A 19389-nucleotide genomic window follows, 5' to 3' on the forward strand; every position below is an offset into this window, starting at 1 on the left:
ATCATGAATAGTGAGGGCATTTTTTCAAACCAGCAAATTTGCAATGGAAATTGGAATGGATGCATTTAACCTAACAGACTAACAACAGGCCATTCAGTTGAGTACTTGCATTTCTGGAATTACATGGCGACGAATAAAATACCGCAACTTGCTGTCTTGCCATCAAACCTCATTTTCTTCTTCTCCATCGGGCTGTCCTCTGCCCTAGCTAATTCTAACTTCAATTCAGATGTTGGCTTTTATTTTGGGAATTGGAATTGCATATAGACGGTTTGATTTCTTTACAGTTCAAATCTAATTCATCCGGTAGGATAACCAAAATCATAATTTGTGCTAAGTGCTAACAGTCTTCATTTGTTTTCCATAGCAGCAGTGGTGGATCAGCTTCACCTTCACAGGGAGAGAAAAAACAACACTACTCAATTTTTAATGGGAGTAGCAATATAAAAATATTTATAGCGCCATATTTTTTACCAAAAAATAGTCAGCATGTATTTACAATGTAAGTCCCTAAATTACATATGTAAATTTAGTGTATTTATAATGTAAGTTTCAAAATTACATATTAATTACATGTGTAAGTGGCGTGTAAGTAGAATGTAAGTAGATGTAACTACAGTATAAATTTGTATAAAGAATAGCATGCATGCGTGGAAAACCATCAAAAGCTTGAACTAATGAAGATGTTAAGTTTTAATTAATCACAGCCGCAACGTCATTTGCCATGGCAATAACACAGATCTTAAAGCAACATCAACCGTTAAAAAATCTGACTGTAAAACAAACAAATTTGTGGCGACACAAATACAACCTTTCCGTTTTTGATACTAGTGTATATTAATCTCTTGGACACTAGTTAAGCAAACAGTACATTTGTTTCGTTAGGTACTTCGGGTATCAGATCAATCGGATTGATTGTTCACTTGAATATGTTGGTTACAACTTACAAATAGAATTTGATACGCAAAATCTAATTGATGCTATGTTATCAATTTGACAACATGGCATGCTTAGATTTGGAATTCCAGAGCTGCATATGGTCGGTGAGCTTTCGTTTCCTGTGTCCCCCAGTCCGGTCCTGTATATAAAGGCCACCTGGCCACCCCCGAAAAGAAAAGAAAAAAAAAGAGAAGAAAACCAAGAAAGGCGAGAGATACGCGGAGAGCAGCCAACTCCTCGCCTTCGCCTTCGGCTTCGGCTCGGCGCCGCCCCTCCCCTCTCGGTTAGCTGCTGCTCCTGCACCTGCTGCTGCTGCTACTGCCAATCTGCCATTATCCCCCATTCGACCTCTCCCCCGTTTCCTCCGATCGACTCGCTTGCGCGCGGGGGAGGTGTGATCGATCGGTTCTCTCTCACCGCATTGTGATCGATCGTCTAGGTACGGGCGCTCGATCTGCTTCGAATCCTCCATTTGGTTCGTAGTTTTTAGTCCCCTTGATGGCCCGGACGACGCATGGTTTGGAATTTTTCTGCTCTAGGCTGGGTTTAGTGTGGGGGTTTGGGGTTTTTGTTTTTTGGTTGGGGGGATAGCGTGTTCGTTAGGTATTTGCGCTGCTCTGCTCGTTCGGTCGGTAAACGATTTCAACGGGGTGATGCTTCGGTGTGTTAGTTCACGAAGTTGAAGCGTTCGGGTTGTCGGTTCTACTAAATTAATTTATTTTCGCAATGAGGCTGAACAAACGCTTCAGTTTCTTTAAATAATGTTATGTTTTGTTCGGATGGGGATTTTCTTGTTGGAATACTTTAGTTTATAATCCTTATGTTGGAAATAAAGAACCTGCATAATCAATATCTGAAGTTACCACGTTGCTGAAATGTAGCACCTATCAAGTGGATTTACTACTGTCTACTGTACTAGATATGTACCCTTTTTTTTCTAAAAAAAAAATCTCGTTGCTACCAATGTCTTGTGAAATTGATAAATTGATTACAGTTTAGTGGTTCTTAAGAAATAGGGATTGATTTATCAATTGTCATTCCTCTAATTTGATTTAATGTTGATTTCTGCAGCTATGATGGGCTCTTCTTCGTCCTGGTCTACCCCAAGCTTTGGGTTAGCCAGGGAATCCTCTTCATTGTTGTTTACACCTGGCCTTGTGCAACACATGGGTCCTAATCCATCGTCATCTTGGTCCACCCCTGCTCATCCAGTCTCTGATAGTCCCACGTTTTCTTTCCCCACGCCATTTTTCTGTAAGCAACCTTTTCTTTCATCTTTCTGTTCTCCCTTTCTTTTTGTGCTCTTTCATACCTGCCAACTTTATAAAAAATTAACAACATGATAGGTGCAAGTTCTTACCTACAAACAGCTCATTTTCCTGTTTATGCGTGTTTGTGCTTGTGAATTCCTGTTCTTCTCTATAGTACAAATTTCTATTATGTGTTCTAATGCTTCAAGATATCATCAAGTAGTTTTTTTGGTTTGGTTATAGTATCTGTGTTGCACATCAATCTATAAGTCCAATTAATGTAGGAAAGCCTCATAATCACTACAGTTTTGAGCTTCTTGGTACATATTTTTTTTAGTTCGTCTGGTCACATACTATATTTTTATTAATCAGAACGAATTGATGCTTCATATTTCTAATGTAGTCGTCCAATAGTTTTTGTTGATGAATGTCCTGTGGTAATACATCTTGAATGCTCAAAAACTGGCTGGTTTTTTCTAATTGGGCCAGGCTCAAAAACATCTTGATGCAAACAATTTGCTGAACCCCAGAATAAACCACCGCAGTATTATATTGTATTAGGCACCTATTGTCTTCCCAAACATCCATAGTGAATGTTCAAAATTGTAGTTAACTGTTATCTTACTCACCTTGGAGAACCTCTGAGCTAGTAGTACTGATGTCAATGGTGGATGATGCCACCCTGATTACCAATATTTGATATGCAGTGGTTGCTCCTGTTTAGAGTACCTTATGTATGTCTATCTTTGATGTTTATCCTTGGTCGCACAGACCCTTGTTTAGCTTGGGTTGAAAGTGCTAATACACTGGAAGGATTTCACCTACTTTTTGTCTCTGAGCATTTGTTTTTAAGATTGTGAGGAAGATGCACATGCACATACCTGTCTGAGTGTCCCCCTTAGCACATACTTGAACTTATGGAGGTTAGGGATGAATCTGTCTACCTCACAAAAAATGTATTGAAGCGCACAAGTGTGCACATGAATGCATTCACTAGGATTTGAACCATGGTAGGTGAGTCATACACCTTCTCCACCTCTGTGATTGGTTAATTGATTGTAAGGCAATTTTGATACTAATCTATTTTTTCATGGTGGCATGGCTTAAAATTTGACATGTTCCATTTTTTTCACTTTGTAAATTTCTTCTCCCATTTCACTTCATCTAGTTCACTTCATTTTTTTGTATTTTTCCATCGTAATTATATAGGTGAGCCTGCGAAAGGCAGCAGGGTCTATACTTATACCAAGACTGCTGATGATCTTCCTCATAAGCATACACTATCAATTTCTGCAATGCCAGCATACATAAGCAAATCCCATGAGGAGCTTCGACATGAAGATTATCAGAGAGGAGACAAAGGTAAAAGTGTTTGAAGCATTTTTCTGAACTTTAGACTTGTCTATGAAATTTGATGAGTTAGAATTTGGATAATGCGATCTTTAAGGGTGTGTTTGGTTGTAAGGATGGGATGGTCCTATTCCATTCCATCCCATCCTAGGTGGTGTTTGGTTTATGGATCAGGTGGGTTGGGTTGGACCCAGAAGGGAATATTCTCTCAATATGCTGGGTGGGATGGTTCCACCAAATCGGTGGGATGGGATGGAACGCCGAACCCGGACGCTGGCGCATCGCACGCACAGAGGGAGAGGGGGGTGAGGGCATCGCACCTTTCTCTCGCTTTCTCTCTCATTTGCGAGCGGCGGCGCGGTCGCTCGAGCTGACGGTCGGCAAAGGCGGCGGCGGCGGCGGCGCCGGGCATCTGGAGGTAAGGTCGACGTCCCCTTCCCCTTCCTCTTCCTCTCCTCCCTCTGGCTAGTGTCGCCCCCTTCCCCTTTTTTCTGTGCATGGCATGCCGCCGGGGCCGGGGGGGGGGGGGGGGGGTGAAGAGAGCGGCGCCGTCATCGCTGGAGGGGACGGATCCGGGGTTTGAAGAGGTCGCCGTGGCCGGGAGGGGACTGGGGTCGCCGCGCCGGGGGAAACGAGCTCGTGGCCGCCGCGGGGAGTGGCCGGTGGTGGGGAGGACGAGCTCGCCTGCGTCGGGTGGTGGCCGAGCTCGCCGCCGCAGGGAAGTGGCCCAGGGCGGGGGTGGGGGGAAGAAGCCGCCGCGCCGTGGGGGGAGGTCGCCGCGCCGTGGGGGGGAGGTGGCCGAGCTCGCCACTGGCGTGGGTAGTCGCCGCGCCGTGAGGGGGGGAGGTCGCCACGCCGTGGGGGGTGAGGTGGCCGAGCTCGCTAGTCGCTGCGCCGTGGGGGGGGGGGGGGAGGTCACCGCGCCAGGAGGGGGGGAGGTGGCCGCCGGCGTGGGGAGTGGCCGGGGGTGGGAGGGAGTGGCCGGGCGTGGGGAGTGGCCGTCGGCGTGCTGTAGAGTTTCAATTAACAATTATTGGTTGTTTGGGATCATGTTTGCTCACTGTTTGGGATTTTTTTTGTTGTTTGTTTGCAGGTTAGGAGGCTGATCTAGTGAGATTGTTTTTCAACGGACCGCTTCCTGTGTTGTCAAGGTTAAAACCATTTATTTGTTGAATTGTTTGCATACTCACATATATTTGCATAGTGAAAACCTGGATTGTGAAATGCGTTGCAAACATTTGTATTGTAGATGGATCAAAGGAGCAGGCTTTTAATTTTTGCTGCTGCTGCAAACATGTTATTGTCGATGATGGCCCTTGTTATTGAGTCTAGAAATAGGAGAGTGCCAAGGAGAGTAGGAATAACATATGGCCCATTAGTTGAGAGGGATAGAAAGAGAAGTGAACACCTCGATGACCTCATTTGGAGAAATGATATAACTTGTATCAACATGCTTAGACTTAGAAAATCATCTTTCTTTCGATTTTGTAAACTTTTTAGAGATCGTGGCTTGCTTGAAGATACCATCAACGTGTGTGTTGAGGAACAAGTTGCTATGTTTTTACATACAATTGGACACAATCTTAGAAATAGGGTAGTTGGTGCTACTTTCCGTAGGTCAGGAGAAACAGTTAGTCGATATTTTAATTTGGTACTTCATGCGGTTGGAGAGTTACGAAATGATCTTATCAAGCCCCCATCTTTGGACATCGCACCTAAAATAGCAGGCAACCACAGATGGGATCCATACTTTTAAGGTGTGAGACTTATCGACGCTTCTTTTGTCCATTTGCTACTAAATTGTACATCCTAAAAAATATTGTCTTACCCATCATTGAAATTAATTAGGATTGTATTGGAGCTATTGATGGCACACATGTTAGAGCATCTGTCCCAAAGAACATGGAGTCGTCTTTTCGTGGTAGGAAGAATCATGCTACACAAAATGTAATGGCAGCAGTAGATTTTGATCTTCGGTTCACATATGTGTTGGCTGGTTGGGAGGGGGCTGCACATGATGCTATAGTTTTAAGAGATGCTTTGGAACGTGAAAATGGTCTTCATGTCCCCCAAGGTAATAGATTAAATTAGTGTATCATTTTTATGGTTACCAATTGTTAATATGTAGAAATATGATGAGTTGCCAATCACGTTATAGGAAAATTCTACCTAGTTGATGCTGGATACGGAGCCAAACCGGGATTTTTGCCACCCTTTAGAAGCACCCAGTATCATCTGAATGAGTGGGGAAACAATCCGGTCCAAAATGAGAAGGAGTTGTTCAACCTTAGACACTCATCCCTTCGTATCACTGTTGAACGTGCATTTGGGTCACTGAAGAGGAGGTTCAAAATTCTTGATGATGCCACACCATTTTTCCCCTTTCAGACTCAAGTAGACATTGTTGTAGCTTGTTGTATTATTCATAATTGGGTGATAAATAATGGTATTGATGAGCTTGTGATGGGCCCAAATGAGTCCATAATTCAAGACAACGATACTTCTTCGGTTGGCCAACCAAATGACTACGCAGGGATGGTTCAATTTAGGCAAGGACTTGCAGATCAGATGTGGGCCGATCGTCAAAATCACCATGGAAACTAAATTGTGCTTGTACTATTTAGCATTTCAAAAACATGTTTGCATTCCTTTGTGTGGATGTATTGTCAAGACTAAATTTATTTGTAGTTGTACTATTTGTATGGACTACTTGTATGATGAATTTAAATTGTACGAACATATGTATTGATGTATTACTCTTGAATGACCACTGTGCTGATTTTTTTTTACTCTTGAATGTATTACTCTTGAATGACCACTGTGCTGAATTTTTTTACTACTGAATGTATTACTCTTGAATGACAACATATGTATTGATTTATTACTTTTGAATGACGGCTAGTGTATGGTTGCTAATCCACATTTTCATTTATTATGGCAGCTAGGATATGGACACCAACAACGGAAAGGGAGTTGTAGCCTCATGGACATCATCCATGTCATCTTTGATGCTCTCCAATTTGGCCAATCTGGTGGCTAGTGGCACAAGGACATCGGCTGGTTTTAAGCAGGTGCATCTCAATGCATGTGCTAGAGTTGTGAATGAAAAGTTTTCAACAACACTCACCGGGGATCAGATTAGAAATCATTTGAAGACATGGCATAAGAAGTTTCAAAAGATTAGTCGTCTTAGGAAGGTGAGTGGAGCTATTTGGGACGAAGAGAACTTCATTATTAGCCTTGACGAGGAGCACTACAATGACTATATGCAGGTATATACCTTACCAACTTCAATATGATTGTCAATTGCTTCAATTACTTGTTTCTAATGCATCTCACAATCATGACAGCATAACAACAAGAGCGATGCTGAGTTTTTCAACAGGCCTATTACCAACTATGGTGAGATGCTTACCATATTTGGTAGTACCATGGCTACAGGAAATTTTGCAAAGGACTCAAGCTCAGCTCTAGGCACTGAAGATGTCGAGGGTACAGAGAATGAAGTGAATGAAGATGCTCCCACAGTAGATCATGATGAGAGATCATCGGCTAGCAAGCCCAAGAGACAAAAGACATATGCACATGACGATGATGGTTTGGTTGGTGCATTTGACAAAGCTAGTGACAAACTAGCAAATGCCATAATAAGGTCTAGCACAGTTGGGAATGAACTACCTGATGATCTATGGGACAACTTGAATAGCCTTCCACGTTTTGAGCAACATCACATCTCTTTCTACTATCACTATTTGGTTTCTAATCCACATATTGCTAGAGCTTTCAACGGTCTTCCATTTGCGAACAAACTTGATTGGGTTGCTATGTACATCAGCGAGAAGTTTCCCGGTGCTATGTAGGATACCATCTTCATGGAAAGATTGGTTATTTCGCTATTATGAACTATTTGTACCCTCTCATTTTGTATTGTGTGTGCACCGTTAATTTGGGCTATGTATAAGACTTCATGCAATTATCTACTATTATGTGAGACTTTGAATTGGAAAATTTGTGGACTTCAATTTTGTTTGAATCGCGCCTTGTCATTTGTGTGCCTCTAATTAGGTGTGAAATGACATATGCAAAATGTTCATAGGTAATGATAACGTGTCCAATCCATTGTATTATTAATTGCAAAATGTTCATATTCATATATTAAATTGATTTTAAATATAACTTGTATAAACAAACACACAAATATGTTAGGTTATTTAAATATTAATCCTACTATCTCATATGTTGTATTTGAAAGATGGGAGGTAACTTCAACTCATTGTGGAAGGAAATCATATCTTGTCATCCCACCTCCATCCCTTGAACCAAACAAGGGATGGGTTCACTCCATCCTATCTCATCCCTTCAACCAAATAAAAAACTGGGTCCAATCCATCCCACCAACCAAACAGAAAAATGGAACCAACCCATCCTAGAAACCAGGGATGGAACCAACCCATCCCACCTAGTCCACGAACCAAACACACCATAAAGAAAGCAGTGACATGTCACTACATTTTGGAGTAAACTCTTTCTTTGTTCCTAGAATTTGATTGCATCCCTTGTTTGCGCTTGCATCCATTATTATTACCCTAATGTTACACCAAAAGACAAATTACATAGCTATTTCAATTGTTATCTAGAGCATCTTTACAACTTACTATCTGAGTTCACGCGTCCAATTCTCTCTAGTTATTTAATCTGAAGCATCTTTACAACTTATTAGCAAGAATAGTTAACTATTTGATATTTTTTTCTCTAGTATTTGCATGTAGCAAATTAAACAGCTAATGTGAGCAATAAGCCTATAGTTCTAATAATTTATGCTTAGAGTTAGTATTAATGGATCATTTCCTGTGATGATTTATGTTTAATATTTTGTTGGCACATTTGCTATATGTTTGTTCCTTTTCTATGTATTAATCTAATTTTATTTGTTAACTCTCTAGGCGGTGATGGCCTGCAGAAAATTATGGTTAATTCAGCTCCTGTACCTCCCATGCCCATGTTATCGTCTGTTGGAGCTCCAGTTAATATCATCCGTGGAGTTGCAAAAGAATGCCTCCACCCACTGTGCTAGCTCACAGACTGCTCCTTGTACGACACACGGAGGAATTCTATTCGGCACGGCTGCAAATACAGTCTCATTAACTACATCATCTACTGTAAGTTCCTTAAATCATGGCTTGTTTGTGAACAAAACAAATTGGCTCTAATCATTGATATTTGTGTTGGTTGACAGGAGCCAACCACATCATCCCTTGGTCCAACCTCATGCCCTGCTACTCGACATGGAGATGCACCTTCTACTGGATTTGCATGTCAGGAAAATGTATTCAGCAACTCAGCAGCATATACATCTACTGTAAGTGTTGCTGTTGACTGTAGTATTTATTTGCGGTGCAGTACAAGAGGAACTACTATGCATGATTATTTTCCGTTATCTTTGTTTCTCAGAGGAGGCATAAATCAAAACTTCTTCCCACCTTTCAAATCCATCGCTCGTTTTTCCAGACTCTGCTTTATATGAGAAAGATAATCTTCTTTGCAGATAAATGCGGATGTTCCCACGAATACCATAGATTTGCTACTTCCAAATAACATCCGGCTGGTAAGGCTTAGATTTTCTTCAACAAATGATGGTAATGGAAGTGTTGCTTCAGAGGTACGGAACTGAATCTCCATAGTAAAGAGTTGCTCTGCACATTATTATGCATGAGTCTTTCATAAAATGATCTCTTGGCACCTGTGGCTTCTAAAATCATGTTGGAAGCTTTGATGCTTTACATCCTTGGTCTCATTACTATTTAGAATGAAATGACTTTGACCTTTATGTCTATTCATTCTGATGGTCATATAATAACATAACCATGTCCCTTTTTGTAGGTTCATTGTCATCATGATGCTAAAACTTCAGAAACACCCATTTCTTTGTGTATATATCCTGGAGAGAACCAAGAGCTGATTATCAAATCAATGGTGCAGCCTGCTAAGAGTCACACTGGGAAACAATCTAGTCCAACTGGTGGTCATCCAGATGATCAAAGTGGTAATTAGTGTTTGCATTTCATTCCTTCTGATATATGTTTCAGACAAACAGTTTCTCTACTCTGACTCATATGTACAGTATGATTACATCATTTATTTATTTTATTACTCCCTCCATCCCATAATATAAGGCATAGTCAAACTTGGCACGGTCTTCAAACCTAATCTTTGACTTATATTTTCTCATATACTATAAGATTTATTGCAACAAAATTATAACCATCTTAAAGTAAATTTAAATGTCAATCCAAAGATATTAATTTTAGGAAATAAAATTTAATTTATAGTATTATAATAATTGTTGGTCAAGTATTTTTAAAGTTGAATCTTGGACTGCGTGCACATCTTATATTATGGGATAGAGGAAGTAGCAATTAAGGAGCAAAAATATGATCACTGAAGTGTGGTGTAATTTAATGTTAGGGATATCTGTTGTGAGTAGTGAAAAATACATTATCGTTTCTAAAGATTTATCTAAAGATATTCCTATAAATGTAAAGGTATCTCAGAACTGAACACTTATCATACAAGTTCGATTTTTGGTTACTTCAGGTCGCAGCAAAGTATGCAACAGTGCTGCTGGTCCGCCATCGTCAGGACCTGGTGAGAATCAGAAGGGGAATAGCAGTGCTGGTCACAAGACACCAAAGTCTCCACTGGCTGCTCCTCGTTGCGAAGCGATAGCGGAGTCTGTACTGCCTCGCCTGTACAGCGCCGATTACTACACCGTGCCATCTATTGTGGAGCTCGCCGTGGGAGAGAGGGACGAGCCAGGCTATTGCTCACATGTGAAGGGCTTCACGGTCGGCAGGCATGGCTATGGCAGCGTAAAGTTTGATGGAGAAACTGATTGGAGAAAGCTTGATATTGGATCCATCGTGGAGTTCAATGAGCGTTAGATTATCGTGTACAGAGATGTGAGCAATACGCCGCCTGTTGGGCAGGAACTCAACAAGCCTGCTGAAGTCACTCTTCTGAATGTCAAGTGCGTCGAACAGAAGAATGGGTTGCAGTTCACAGAGGGGCCGGCAGTTGATAGGTACAAGGAGATTTTGGTGCAGTGGACAAAGGACCATGGCGCAGAATTTGTGTCATTTGACGCGGCCAAGGGAGAATGGAAGTTCAGGGTTAAGAATTTCAATATGTAGAGTCCTCTGAGAATCTATAATTCTCCTATCAGTAGGCTCCTCTGTCTGGTAGAAGTAACAACATAGTAATCCTGTAAAAAATGGGTTCTTTTTGTAGTTCGGTCACTTGGTACGGATAGCTGGATACTTCTGGACGAAATAACTTTAGCTATAAAAACTGCCTTTGTTGCGTAATTTTCAATTTTGCGCGGTTGTAATGATTTTGTTAGCGTTTCTGTCAGCCTGGATTGAGTTTTAGCATCAACTCTAAAATGGTAAAGGCAGTATTATTTTCTTAAAAACAATTACGTGTAGGAGTAACAATATATTTATCCTATGATCTCTACTCCTGGAAATAGGTATGTAGTCAGTGGTTACAATGATTTGAGTAACATCTCAAGATCTTGAGTAAATCTTCATAGTTTAAATTTTAAAACTTAATTTTAGAATTGTTTCATTTTAATTCTATTTTTATATTGATCTTTGAACCGTTCATAACACACATATAAAAGTAGTATTCATTAAGTTCTTTTAGTTGTTTCATTCCTTTTTTTTCCTTTTTTTTATCCTATAATAAACAATTATGTTCTACCAATATTATTCTGAAACATTCTTTTATAACATTCCCACTTTGCTACTAACAGTATTAAACAATATCTTAGGAACAAAGTAGCCAAAGTAGAATGGAGGGGGGTAGTTTGCACGTCTGTCATTCAGATAGGGAGAGGCTGTGGGCATGTGGATGTGGCCTCAACTCGTGCAAGGATTTAATACTCTCTGATGAAATTTACATTGCTTATATTTTCCATGTCCTCAATATGTGGGTACAGAATATATGCAAGATTTTAGCAGTGAAGTTGATCTGAAATGGTAATGTTTAAACATATAATTGGGTTGCACCATTTTTTTTAACAATACAAGTGACAATGTCAAGTTTGTTAGGCACAGTAGGATAGGATTTGTTATGATTTGCAAGATGTCAAGTTACCTTGACAAGTGAGAGCGCATAGTTTCTTCCTACGTAACACACGAACATTTCGCTAGCAAATAAATAAACGCTACATCTCAATACATGTTCTAATAAAATCATACATACAGTGTATTATGCTCAGCATGGTATGAAGTGTTCGCTAATTGTTAAAAATCAAGTTTCTGGCTAGAGTATATCCTATATTCAGCACCAATATTATATCCTCACAAGGGAAAACAAAAGGGTTATCTTGACAGCGATGAACAAAGATAGCGTTCATAGGAAACACGGTGATGCTCCATATGACAAGTCACAGGAATTTTCTTTTTCAGTTTGTTTTTTTTCGTCAAAGGGTTCCCTTATGGGCAATATCTTGATGTTAAGTGGAACTCTGCAGTGAAAAGAAGTCCTCGGCATAGCACCACTTGGAAGGATAAAAAACGTACACACACAATTAACTTACCCGTTCTAATCATCTAGAAAGAGAGGATAAACTTTTCGTTTTTTATGGCACGCTTTTCAAACTGCTAAATGGTGTGTTTCGTGCGAAAACTTTCTATATAAAAGCTGTTCTAAAATATTAGATTAATCCATTTTTTAAGTTTGTAATAATTAAAACTCAATTAATCATACGTTATTATAACCTCGTTTTGCGTAAAATACTTAATCTTCATCTTCAGGAGATTCAAACAAAACGTAGGGTGTCAATTGACTTGGGGCGTATTTACTTTCTTAATATTTTCAACTGTACCAAAAATTTATTTTGAAATATTTTGACGTTGTGTTGAATGTGTTTGCTTTGAGGCTTGCCAAATTTTGATGTTGTTTTTACGAGAGAAAACATCCAGAATTACTAATTCTTTTAGGGTGGTAATGGGAGGCTATGTTTAGTTTGTTAGCCCTGAAAGAGAAACACTAAAAGTAGGTACAATAGCAGGTTATAAGCTAGCTATAAACATATTTTAAAGAGATAAAGGAAGAGATAGAAGAGCAGCGGGCTACAGATCTGTGGCCAGCTACAACACGGACTACAAGACGTAATGTGTGTATGACAGGTGGGACCAGGTATTAATAGTATAGTAAGCAACTAGAGTATGAATTAGTTATTACACTGGCTATAGATGATTTGAAGCTAGTAGTGGGCTATACTATTAAACTTGCTCTAATGGCGTGGTGGTAGAGTCGTGGGTGTATAACTTTACCCACCAGGGTTCAAATCCTGGTGTGCACGAATATTATGCATAGGTAGGTGGACTTTCAACATGATTTTAGTGAGGTTAGAGATATGTCGCTGGTTTTCGTCTATTAGAGCATAGGTTAAGAGATACATTCACAGGGTGTGAGAGTGGTGTTACGTCTGTAGTGAAAATGGCAATAAATCAAACATGCCAATTATTGGTTATGAATATGACTTCTTAATTATGAAGGCATATTATTTTACTAAACAAAAGGATCGAAGCTTAAAATCAGTTTAAGAGACATCAGTCAAACATGGCACAAAGAGCTATGAGATGGAAACCAAACTCCAATAGTTCTTAAGTTTCTTTTTTTTAAAAAAAAAAATCTCATACATTGATTAGTACTCTACAAATGTCATCACACCTGTTGGTTTCCTTGTTCCATAGTGTTGTATTTAGGCTTCCACCACAAGCGCAATTTGCTCATTGTTTTCCATTTCCATATCTTCCACTGGCGGCTTATTCTCCTCCACTGCATCAACAAACAAAGGTGAGTCCGGCTCATCATCCTCTGAACGAACAATTACTATTAGGCACAATGACCTCTACCGGTGCAATAACCTCTTCCGGTGCTTCGCATTGACCACTATTGCAAACATTATCCTCTTGCATGTCCTCTATAGGAGTTTGTTCTACCTCCGTGTGACTTGTCTCGATGATTCCAAAAATATATGTTTTCTTCTGCACCAATATTTTCAGACTATACCCTTTCTCCCTTACTCTAGCCACAAACTTTCTCCAACTCTCAATAAATGCAAGCTCCATTACTCTCCATTGTCATCCATATTCACCCCTTACTGGCCACACAACCTTTATGATATTTTTTTCAAACACTGGATCTTCCCCAGACATATTATACAACCACCCTAACACGTCGTTCAAAACCAACTGCTCCGGCGCATTCAGGCTAGTATCAACAAAGATCGAAACCACCCCGCTATCACAAAGTTGTACATGAACATCGCTATAATATACACGAATGGCCACATCACCTGACATCCTAAGAAAACATGACAGATTATCTTACTACATTACTACCCAATAACATCACCTGTGGTACATTTCTACTCTAATGCAAAATAACTAAATTCATCACTACTAAAAATAACTTCATGTTGATTTCTACTAATCTACATTTATTTTTACTTAGTGGTCACTGCTTTCAAATAACTTCATGTTAATGTGTACTAGTACTCCATGTTTATTTCTACTTAGTGCTCACTACTTGAAAATTAATACATTGCTACTCACCTAAAAATATATGTACTAACCTAGTACTAACTTCAACATACTACTAATTTAATATATGTACTGACATTCAACAATGATTAACAAATCATTAGTGTCGTACTTAGGGATTATAAATTTATACCTCCAGCGTTGCTGCTCTCTTCTGCATAGTCATAGGCATCGCATCCCCTCCCAGCCGCGCAGATCTCTCCCGCGACGATGGCAGCCCGATGAGACACTTGGTGGTCCTCGCCCCCTCAACTCCAAAAATGACCCTTGTCGAAGGGTGGAGAGGGGGATTTAAAGCCGCCAGTCGAACACCCATTGTTCGATAGGGGCGGTCGCAGGGACCTGTTGACAGCCACAGTTCAATATTGTGAGCTGGGACCTGTTGACATTGCACGCTGTCAGATGTGGGCCCAGTCGAACACTTGTAGTTCGACAGGTCCAGTCGAACTCCTTTTGTTCGATTGCTTCCACCTGTTGAAGACTCGCCGTTTGATAGGCACCTGTCGAATTTCGGCAGTTCGACATGACCCTATTTTGACAATTATTTTTGGGTGGCCATCATTTTTACGATTTTCCATTAAATGAATATTATTTCTGAAAACAATTCCACATAAATAATAAGCTATAGAGTTTGTGATTTTGCTATAGCTTATAACAGGAAGCCGGAGTAACGAGATAAGATCGAGAGGGCCGGGAAAGTGCGCAACCAAAACATACAAGAAACCAATCAAATCTCGCTGGAAGAAAGCATAAATACTAGACAAAAAAATTCCATTTGGACGAACATATATATTCCAAGAAGTTGGTGGAGACTAACTTTTTCTTGGGTAGAATATTTATACATGTTGTTGCTTTTACTGAAATATGCTGTAAAGGGGATACTGAATAGCACTACAGCTAGCTAGGTAGCTCAACACTAGTCCAGAGAACATAATCATTATATCAAACAACTCTTGCGCCATATGTTCATGTTTGATTGAGGAGAACCATATGATTGTGTTAATAAACAATTTTTTTGGCAAGTACGTACGGATGCAACTCCTTGAGTACTCACAATCAAAATATTATCAGTATATTTTAAAGTAAAACGAAGGATTAGTGGATTAATTGACAAGAGATGAGAAGTGCCGATTAATGAAGGAAAGCTCCCCAATGTTTCGTTTGAATATAATCCTGTTTCGTTTCTTCCATAGATTTTTTTTTTTCGGCGAAGACATATTTATTTCTTCCATATGCTTGACATGACATATATATGGACCGGAACCACGGTCAGATTCATTTCTCGACTCTTGAATGATCTGTCGTGCCCTACGTTGAGCCAGGATTTGTGGTGCACTACATGCACACGTGGGTACATTTGGTGGTAAAAGCACATAGGGATTAGCTATGTATTTATCGTTAATTTTTTAAGATTTTTAAAAGTTACAAATAAATTATAAATTATAAGTTAACGATATAATTTATATGTAACTTTTAAAAATCTTGTGATAACACATTATTTCTGTGAAACAGATGTATCATAACGGAATCCTATATGCACGCTATGATTTTTAAAGCAAACTAGGAAGGTAGCCCGCGCATTCGTGCGGGCATGCGTCGTACGCCAAGTTTGAGATATTTATAAAAGCGAGATATTAGCCGGAGAACATCTGCCACGATTTCTCCATAAATTCTTTTTGTCAGTATTAATTAATTGTTTAATAATATTTTAACCTATTAGCTTCATATTATATCATACATAAGTAATATCTATAAGCAATCATTTATAATCTTCTTCATCATTTGAAAAGAAGGCAGATGTATTTTCTTTAGAAAACATGTCAACGAAAGTAAAGTATAAAATAGAAGCAATGTGTTTTTTTAATTGTATAATATATTATCATAATATGTTAAAAGATAAATTGGGTGGGACATGAAGCTCCACGAAATACATGGGTTTATATAGCCTAATATTATTGATATATTTTGAGAGGCGATATATCTATGAACATTTCATGTAGAGTGGATGAGGGACTCCACGCAACCTAGTAGGAATACGATAACGACGAAGTATCATTGCACAGTAATATTTTTTAAAATGTCATGTACCATGAATAAACACTTTTTTTATATATAAGATAGATCTAACAGATAGAAATGCTGGTTCTACCGGTTTAAGAGGCATAGGAGTATTTTAAAATGTAGCTTAAAAATTATGGTTGTTTTTATATCCAACATAATAAAGTGAGCGTAGTTCAACTGGTTAGATTTCTTATTGTGAAACTTGCCCACCCATATTATTAATCAGAAGGTTTAAACTCTATTATGATTTTTTCTTAAAAATGCATGGATAAGTGAACAATAGCTATAGTTCGTAGAATATATATGACTAAAAGTAATGAATTTCTTTAATAATATAGTTAATTTGGATCTTCAATTTTAAATTTATAGTAAATAATCTAATAGTGTGCACAAATAAAAATTATCTATATGATTTAGATAATATAATTGTTTAAAATTTGTTATCATAAAATATTTTTTCCATATAAGTAAAAGAGGAAAACAGGAGAGAAGAAATATGTGGGGAGGTAAGTACACACATGCATACTGGACTGGACTGGCGGAGAGGATATAGGGGCCCTTTTTTTATCATTTTGTATTTGGATAAATCATAAAATATTTTTTCCATCTAACTAAAAAGGAAAATAGAAGAGAAAGGAAATATATGGGAGAGTCACATAGGCATGTACGCAAGCATACGTACTGGATGGGAGGGGTGGGATATGTGGGCCCTTCTTTTTATCCCTTTCTATTTGGATAAATAAATCTAATGGTAGAAAATAATGGGTCCACAGTATATTAGTAAAAATCGATGGCTAGGTGATTAAACGTCACGTGGTAGCATAGGAGCGATTGTAGGAGTGCTATGTGGCGGCGATGGTCGGATTTCTCTTATTTATTAGAGTGCCACTTGGTGACTTAAGAGCGTTTACAAGGTGCCACTTGGTGGATTGGGAGCGTTTGTAGGAAGTTTAATGGACTTTTAGTATATAATAGATAATAGATAAATTAGAAAGATAGCCCGCGCACATGCGCGGACACCTTCTTATATAATGTGAGTGAAATTTTATTATGAATATTTATGTGTGGGTGGATTTTTATTAAAATATTTTTTATTATATTCTAAACTAAAATGAAACTCATTTTGTGTGCTTTGAACGCTGGTTATTTTTTTTTATAACTAACCATGCAACATATAAATTCTAAAATAAAATTATTTGAGATAATGCGGTTTTGAATTGGTGAGAAAATATTGCGTTGAAACAATGCATGTGATTTCTATGAGAAAATTTTGGGTATTTTAACTCGCTAGAAGGATATCTTACAACCCAAAAGAAATCAAATAATAACATTTTTTATTGGATTGTATTTTAAAATTTTTCTATTAAGTATGGGTTTTAAATCCAGCAACGTTTGTCCAATTTTCAATTTATTTCATGTCCATTTTTATTTTTTTTCTTTTGGATATTTTCATTCTATTAATCATCCTTGAAATGATTTGATCTTTACAATTTGGGACGAAAATATAAGTGCATATAACCTGGCATGGGGTAAAGGCATACTTTCTAAATTTTCTCTCATAAAATATTAAAGTAATGGTCATAGTGTTTTTAGTGAATATCACTAAAGTGGATTGTCTTGTAACAAATACACGTTTTTAGATTGTTCTACGTCAAGACTTTACAATGGACTGTAGCAAGTTTTACAAAAAATAAAAAAATGGACATGGTCTTTAATTTCTATATGGAATTGAATTGATTTATTGCTAAGGCCACTGCACCCATATGCTTATCGGTATGATGTTCAACCAACCACACCTTTATTTTCAACCTATTGTCTATATTGCTAGATGAATATTTGTTATGATTAGTGACTTCATAGATCATATGTGTAATTCGGACGCTATGATCATCTTTCTTAATAATATTTATTTTTCTCCTAAAAGATCATCTTAAAAGTATCAAGGTCAATTTCTATAGGTACGTAGCCCTCATATGCATCTTAAGAGAAATCAATTAAGTTGATAGAGAGTCGTTAGATGTCTAATGGGATATAAGTAATAGATAGAGGTCCATTTGTGTTTTTTGTTTGCCCATATAAATAAATTTAATTTTAATTGTCAAGGAGATAAAAAAATAGAGAGAAAAGAATGGTGCATGCTGTACACGGGCGGGAGGGAGGGAGGTTTGGGATATTTTTGTAAATGATTAATCTAACAACCTAAAATAATGTGTTAGATTTGCTAAAAAAATAATGTGTCAGATGTTTATGTTGAAACCGATGGTCGAATGTTTTGTTTTCTAGTCAGAAATTTTACAATTTTATCTGATTTAAGAGAATGATGTAACATCTTAAGAGTGTTTATAACATGTGTGACCGTCTATTAACACCACATGCCGCAAAGAAGGATGGAGGGATGGATGTTTGGGGTGTTCTTCTTTTAAACAATAGATCTAATAACCTAAAATAACGTGTCCATCTTTTTTTATGTCAAATCCGATGGTTGGATTATTTTTTTTTTTTGCAAAAATTCTAAGATTTTTCTCTAATTTAAGAATGTCATATAGCAGCTTAGAAGCATTTATAAGATGCTTAATGGATTTTAATGCTGCAAGGAGATGGGGATGGAGGGAGAGAGGTTTGGGTTTTTCGTATTAGAAAACTAAAAAATCAATAGCCGAATGCTTTGTTCTTTTTTAAGATTTTCTAGTATTTTCTTTAATTTAATTGCACCACCTAGCAGCCTAGAAGCGTTCATAGGATGTTTAGAGTGACAGAGTGAGAGTTGCTAGATCTAGCAGGTGGAGGTCTATTTGTGGTTTTTTAATGTAAAAATAATTTTGATTTTAATTTCTCATGAAGATAGCTTGTTGGTGCGTACGTGACGGGGAAGTTCCGGATGCATGTATTTAAGAAAAAGATCTAACCTTGTAAAATAAAATAATGGATCCACCGATTTAAATGAAAATCGATGGTCGGAGCCACTTGACGACCTAGGAGCATTTGTAAGGTGTCGCTTGGTGGATTAGGAGTATTTATAGGATGTTTAATGGAGTTTTAGTATATAATATTATTTTTCTGAAATTTCTAAGATTTTTTTTTATTTAATAATGTCATATAGTAGCTAGCTTAGAGGTGTTTATAAAATATTTAACGGATTTTAACACTACACGGGGGTGGAGAGGGATGGAGAG

General features: G+C 38.2%; 1 protein-coding gene and 1 pseudogene across 2 annotated transcripts; both read left to right on the forward strand.

Moving 5' to 3' along the window:
• Nucleotides 1-1103: 1103 nt before the first annotated feature.
• LOC127759937 (nuclear pore complex protein NUP98A-like) lies at nucleotides 1104-10729 on the forward strand (annotated as a pseudogene).
• LOC127759936 (uncharacterized) lies at nucleotides 3551-7543 on the forward strand. Of its 2 annotated transcripts, XM_052284150.1 has the most exons (4): nucleotides 3551-3957; nucleotides 4633-4690; nucleotides 6481-6811; nucleotides 6890-7542. In XM_052284150.1, exons 3-4 carry the CDS (start codon nucleotides 6488-6490, stop codon nucleotides 7397-7399), a joined length of 834 nt encoding a protein of 277 aa, XP_052140110.1. In that variant the 5' UTR covers nucleotides 3551-3957; nucleotides 4633-4690; nucleotides 6481-6487; the 3' UTR covers nucleotides 7400-7542. The 2 variants fall into 2 exon arrangements, with proteins under 2 accessions (XP_052140110.1, XP_052140109.1); XM_052284149.1 differs by lacking the exons at nucleotides 3551-3957; nucleotides 4633-4690 and having other exon boundaries at nucleotides 6890-7543.
• Nucleotides 10730-19389: the final 8660 nt, after the last annotated feature.

Source organism: Oryza glaberrima, chromosome 1 (assembly GCF_000147395.1).
Source record: "Oryza glaberrima chromosome 1, OglaRS2, whole genome shotgun sequence".
NCBI lineage: Eukaryota > Viridiplantae > Streptophyta > Magnoliopsida > Poales > Poaceae > Oryza > Oryza glaberrima.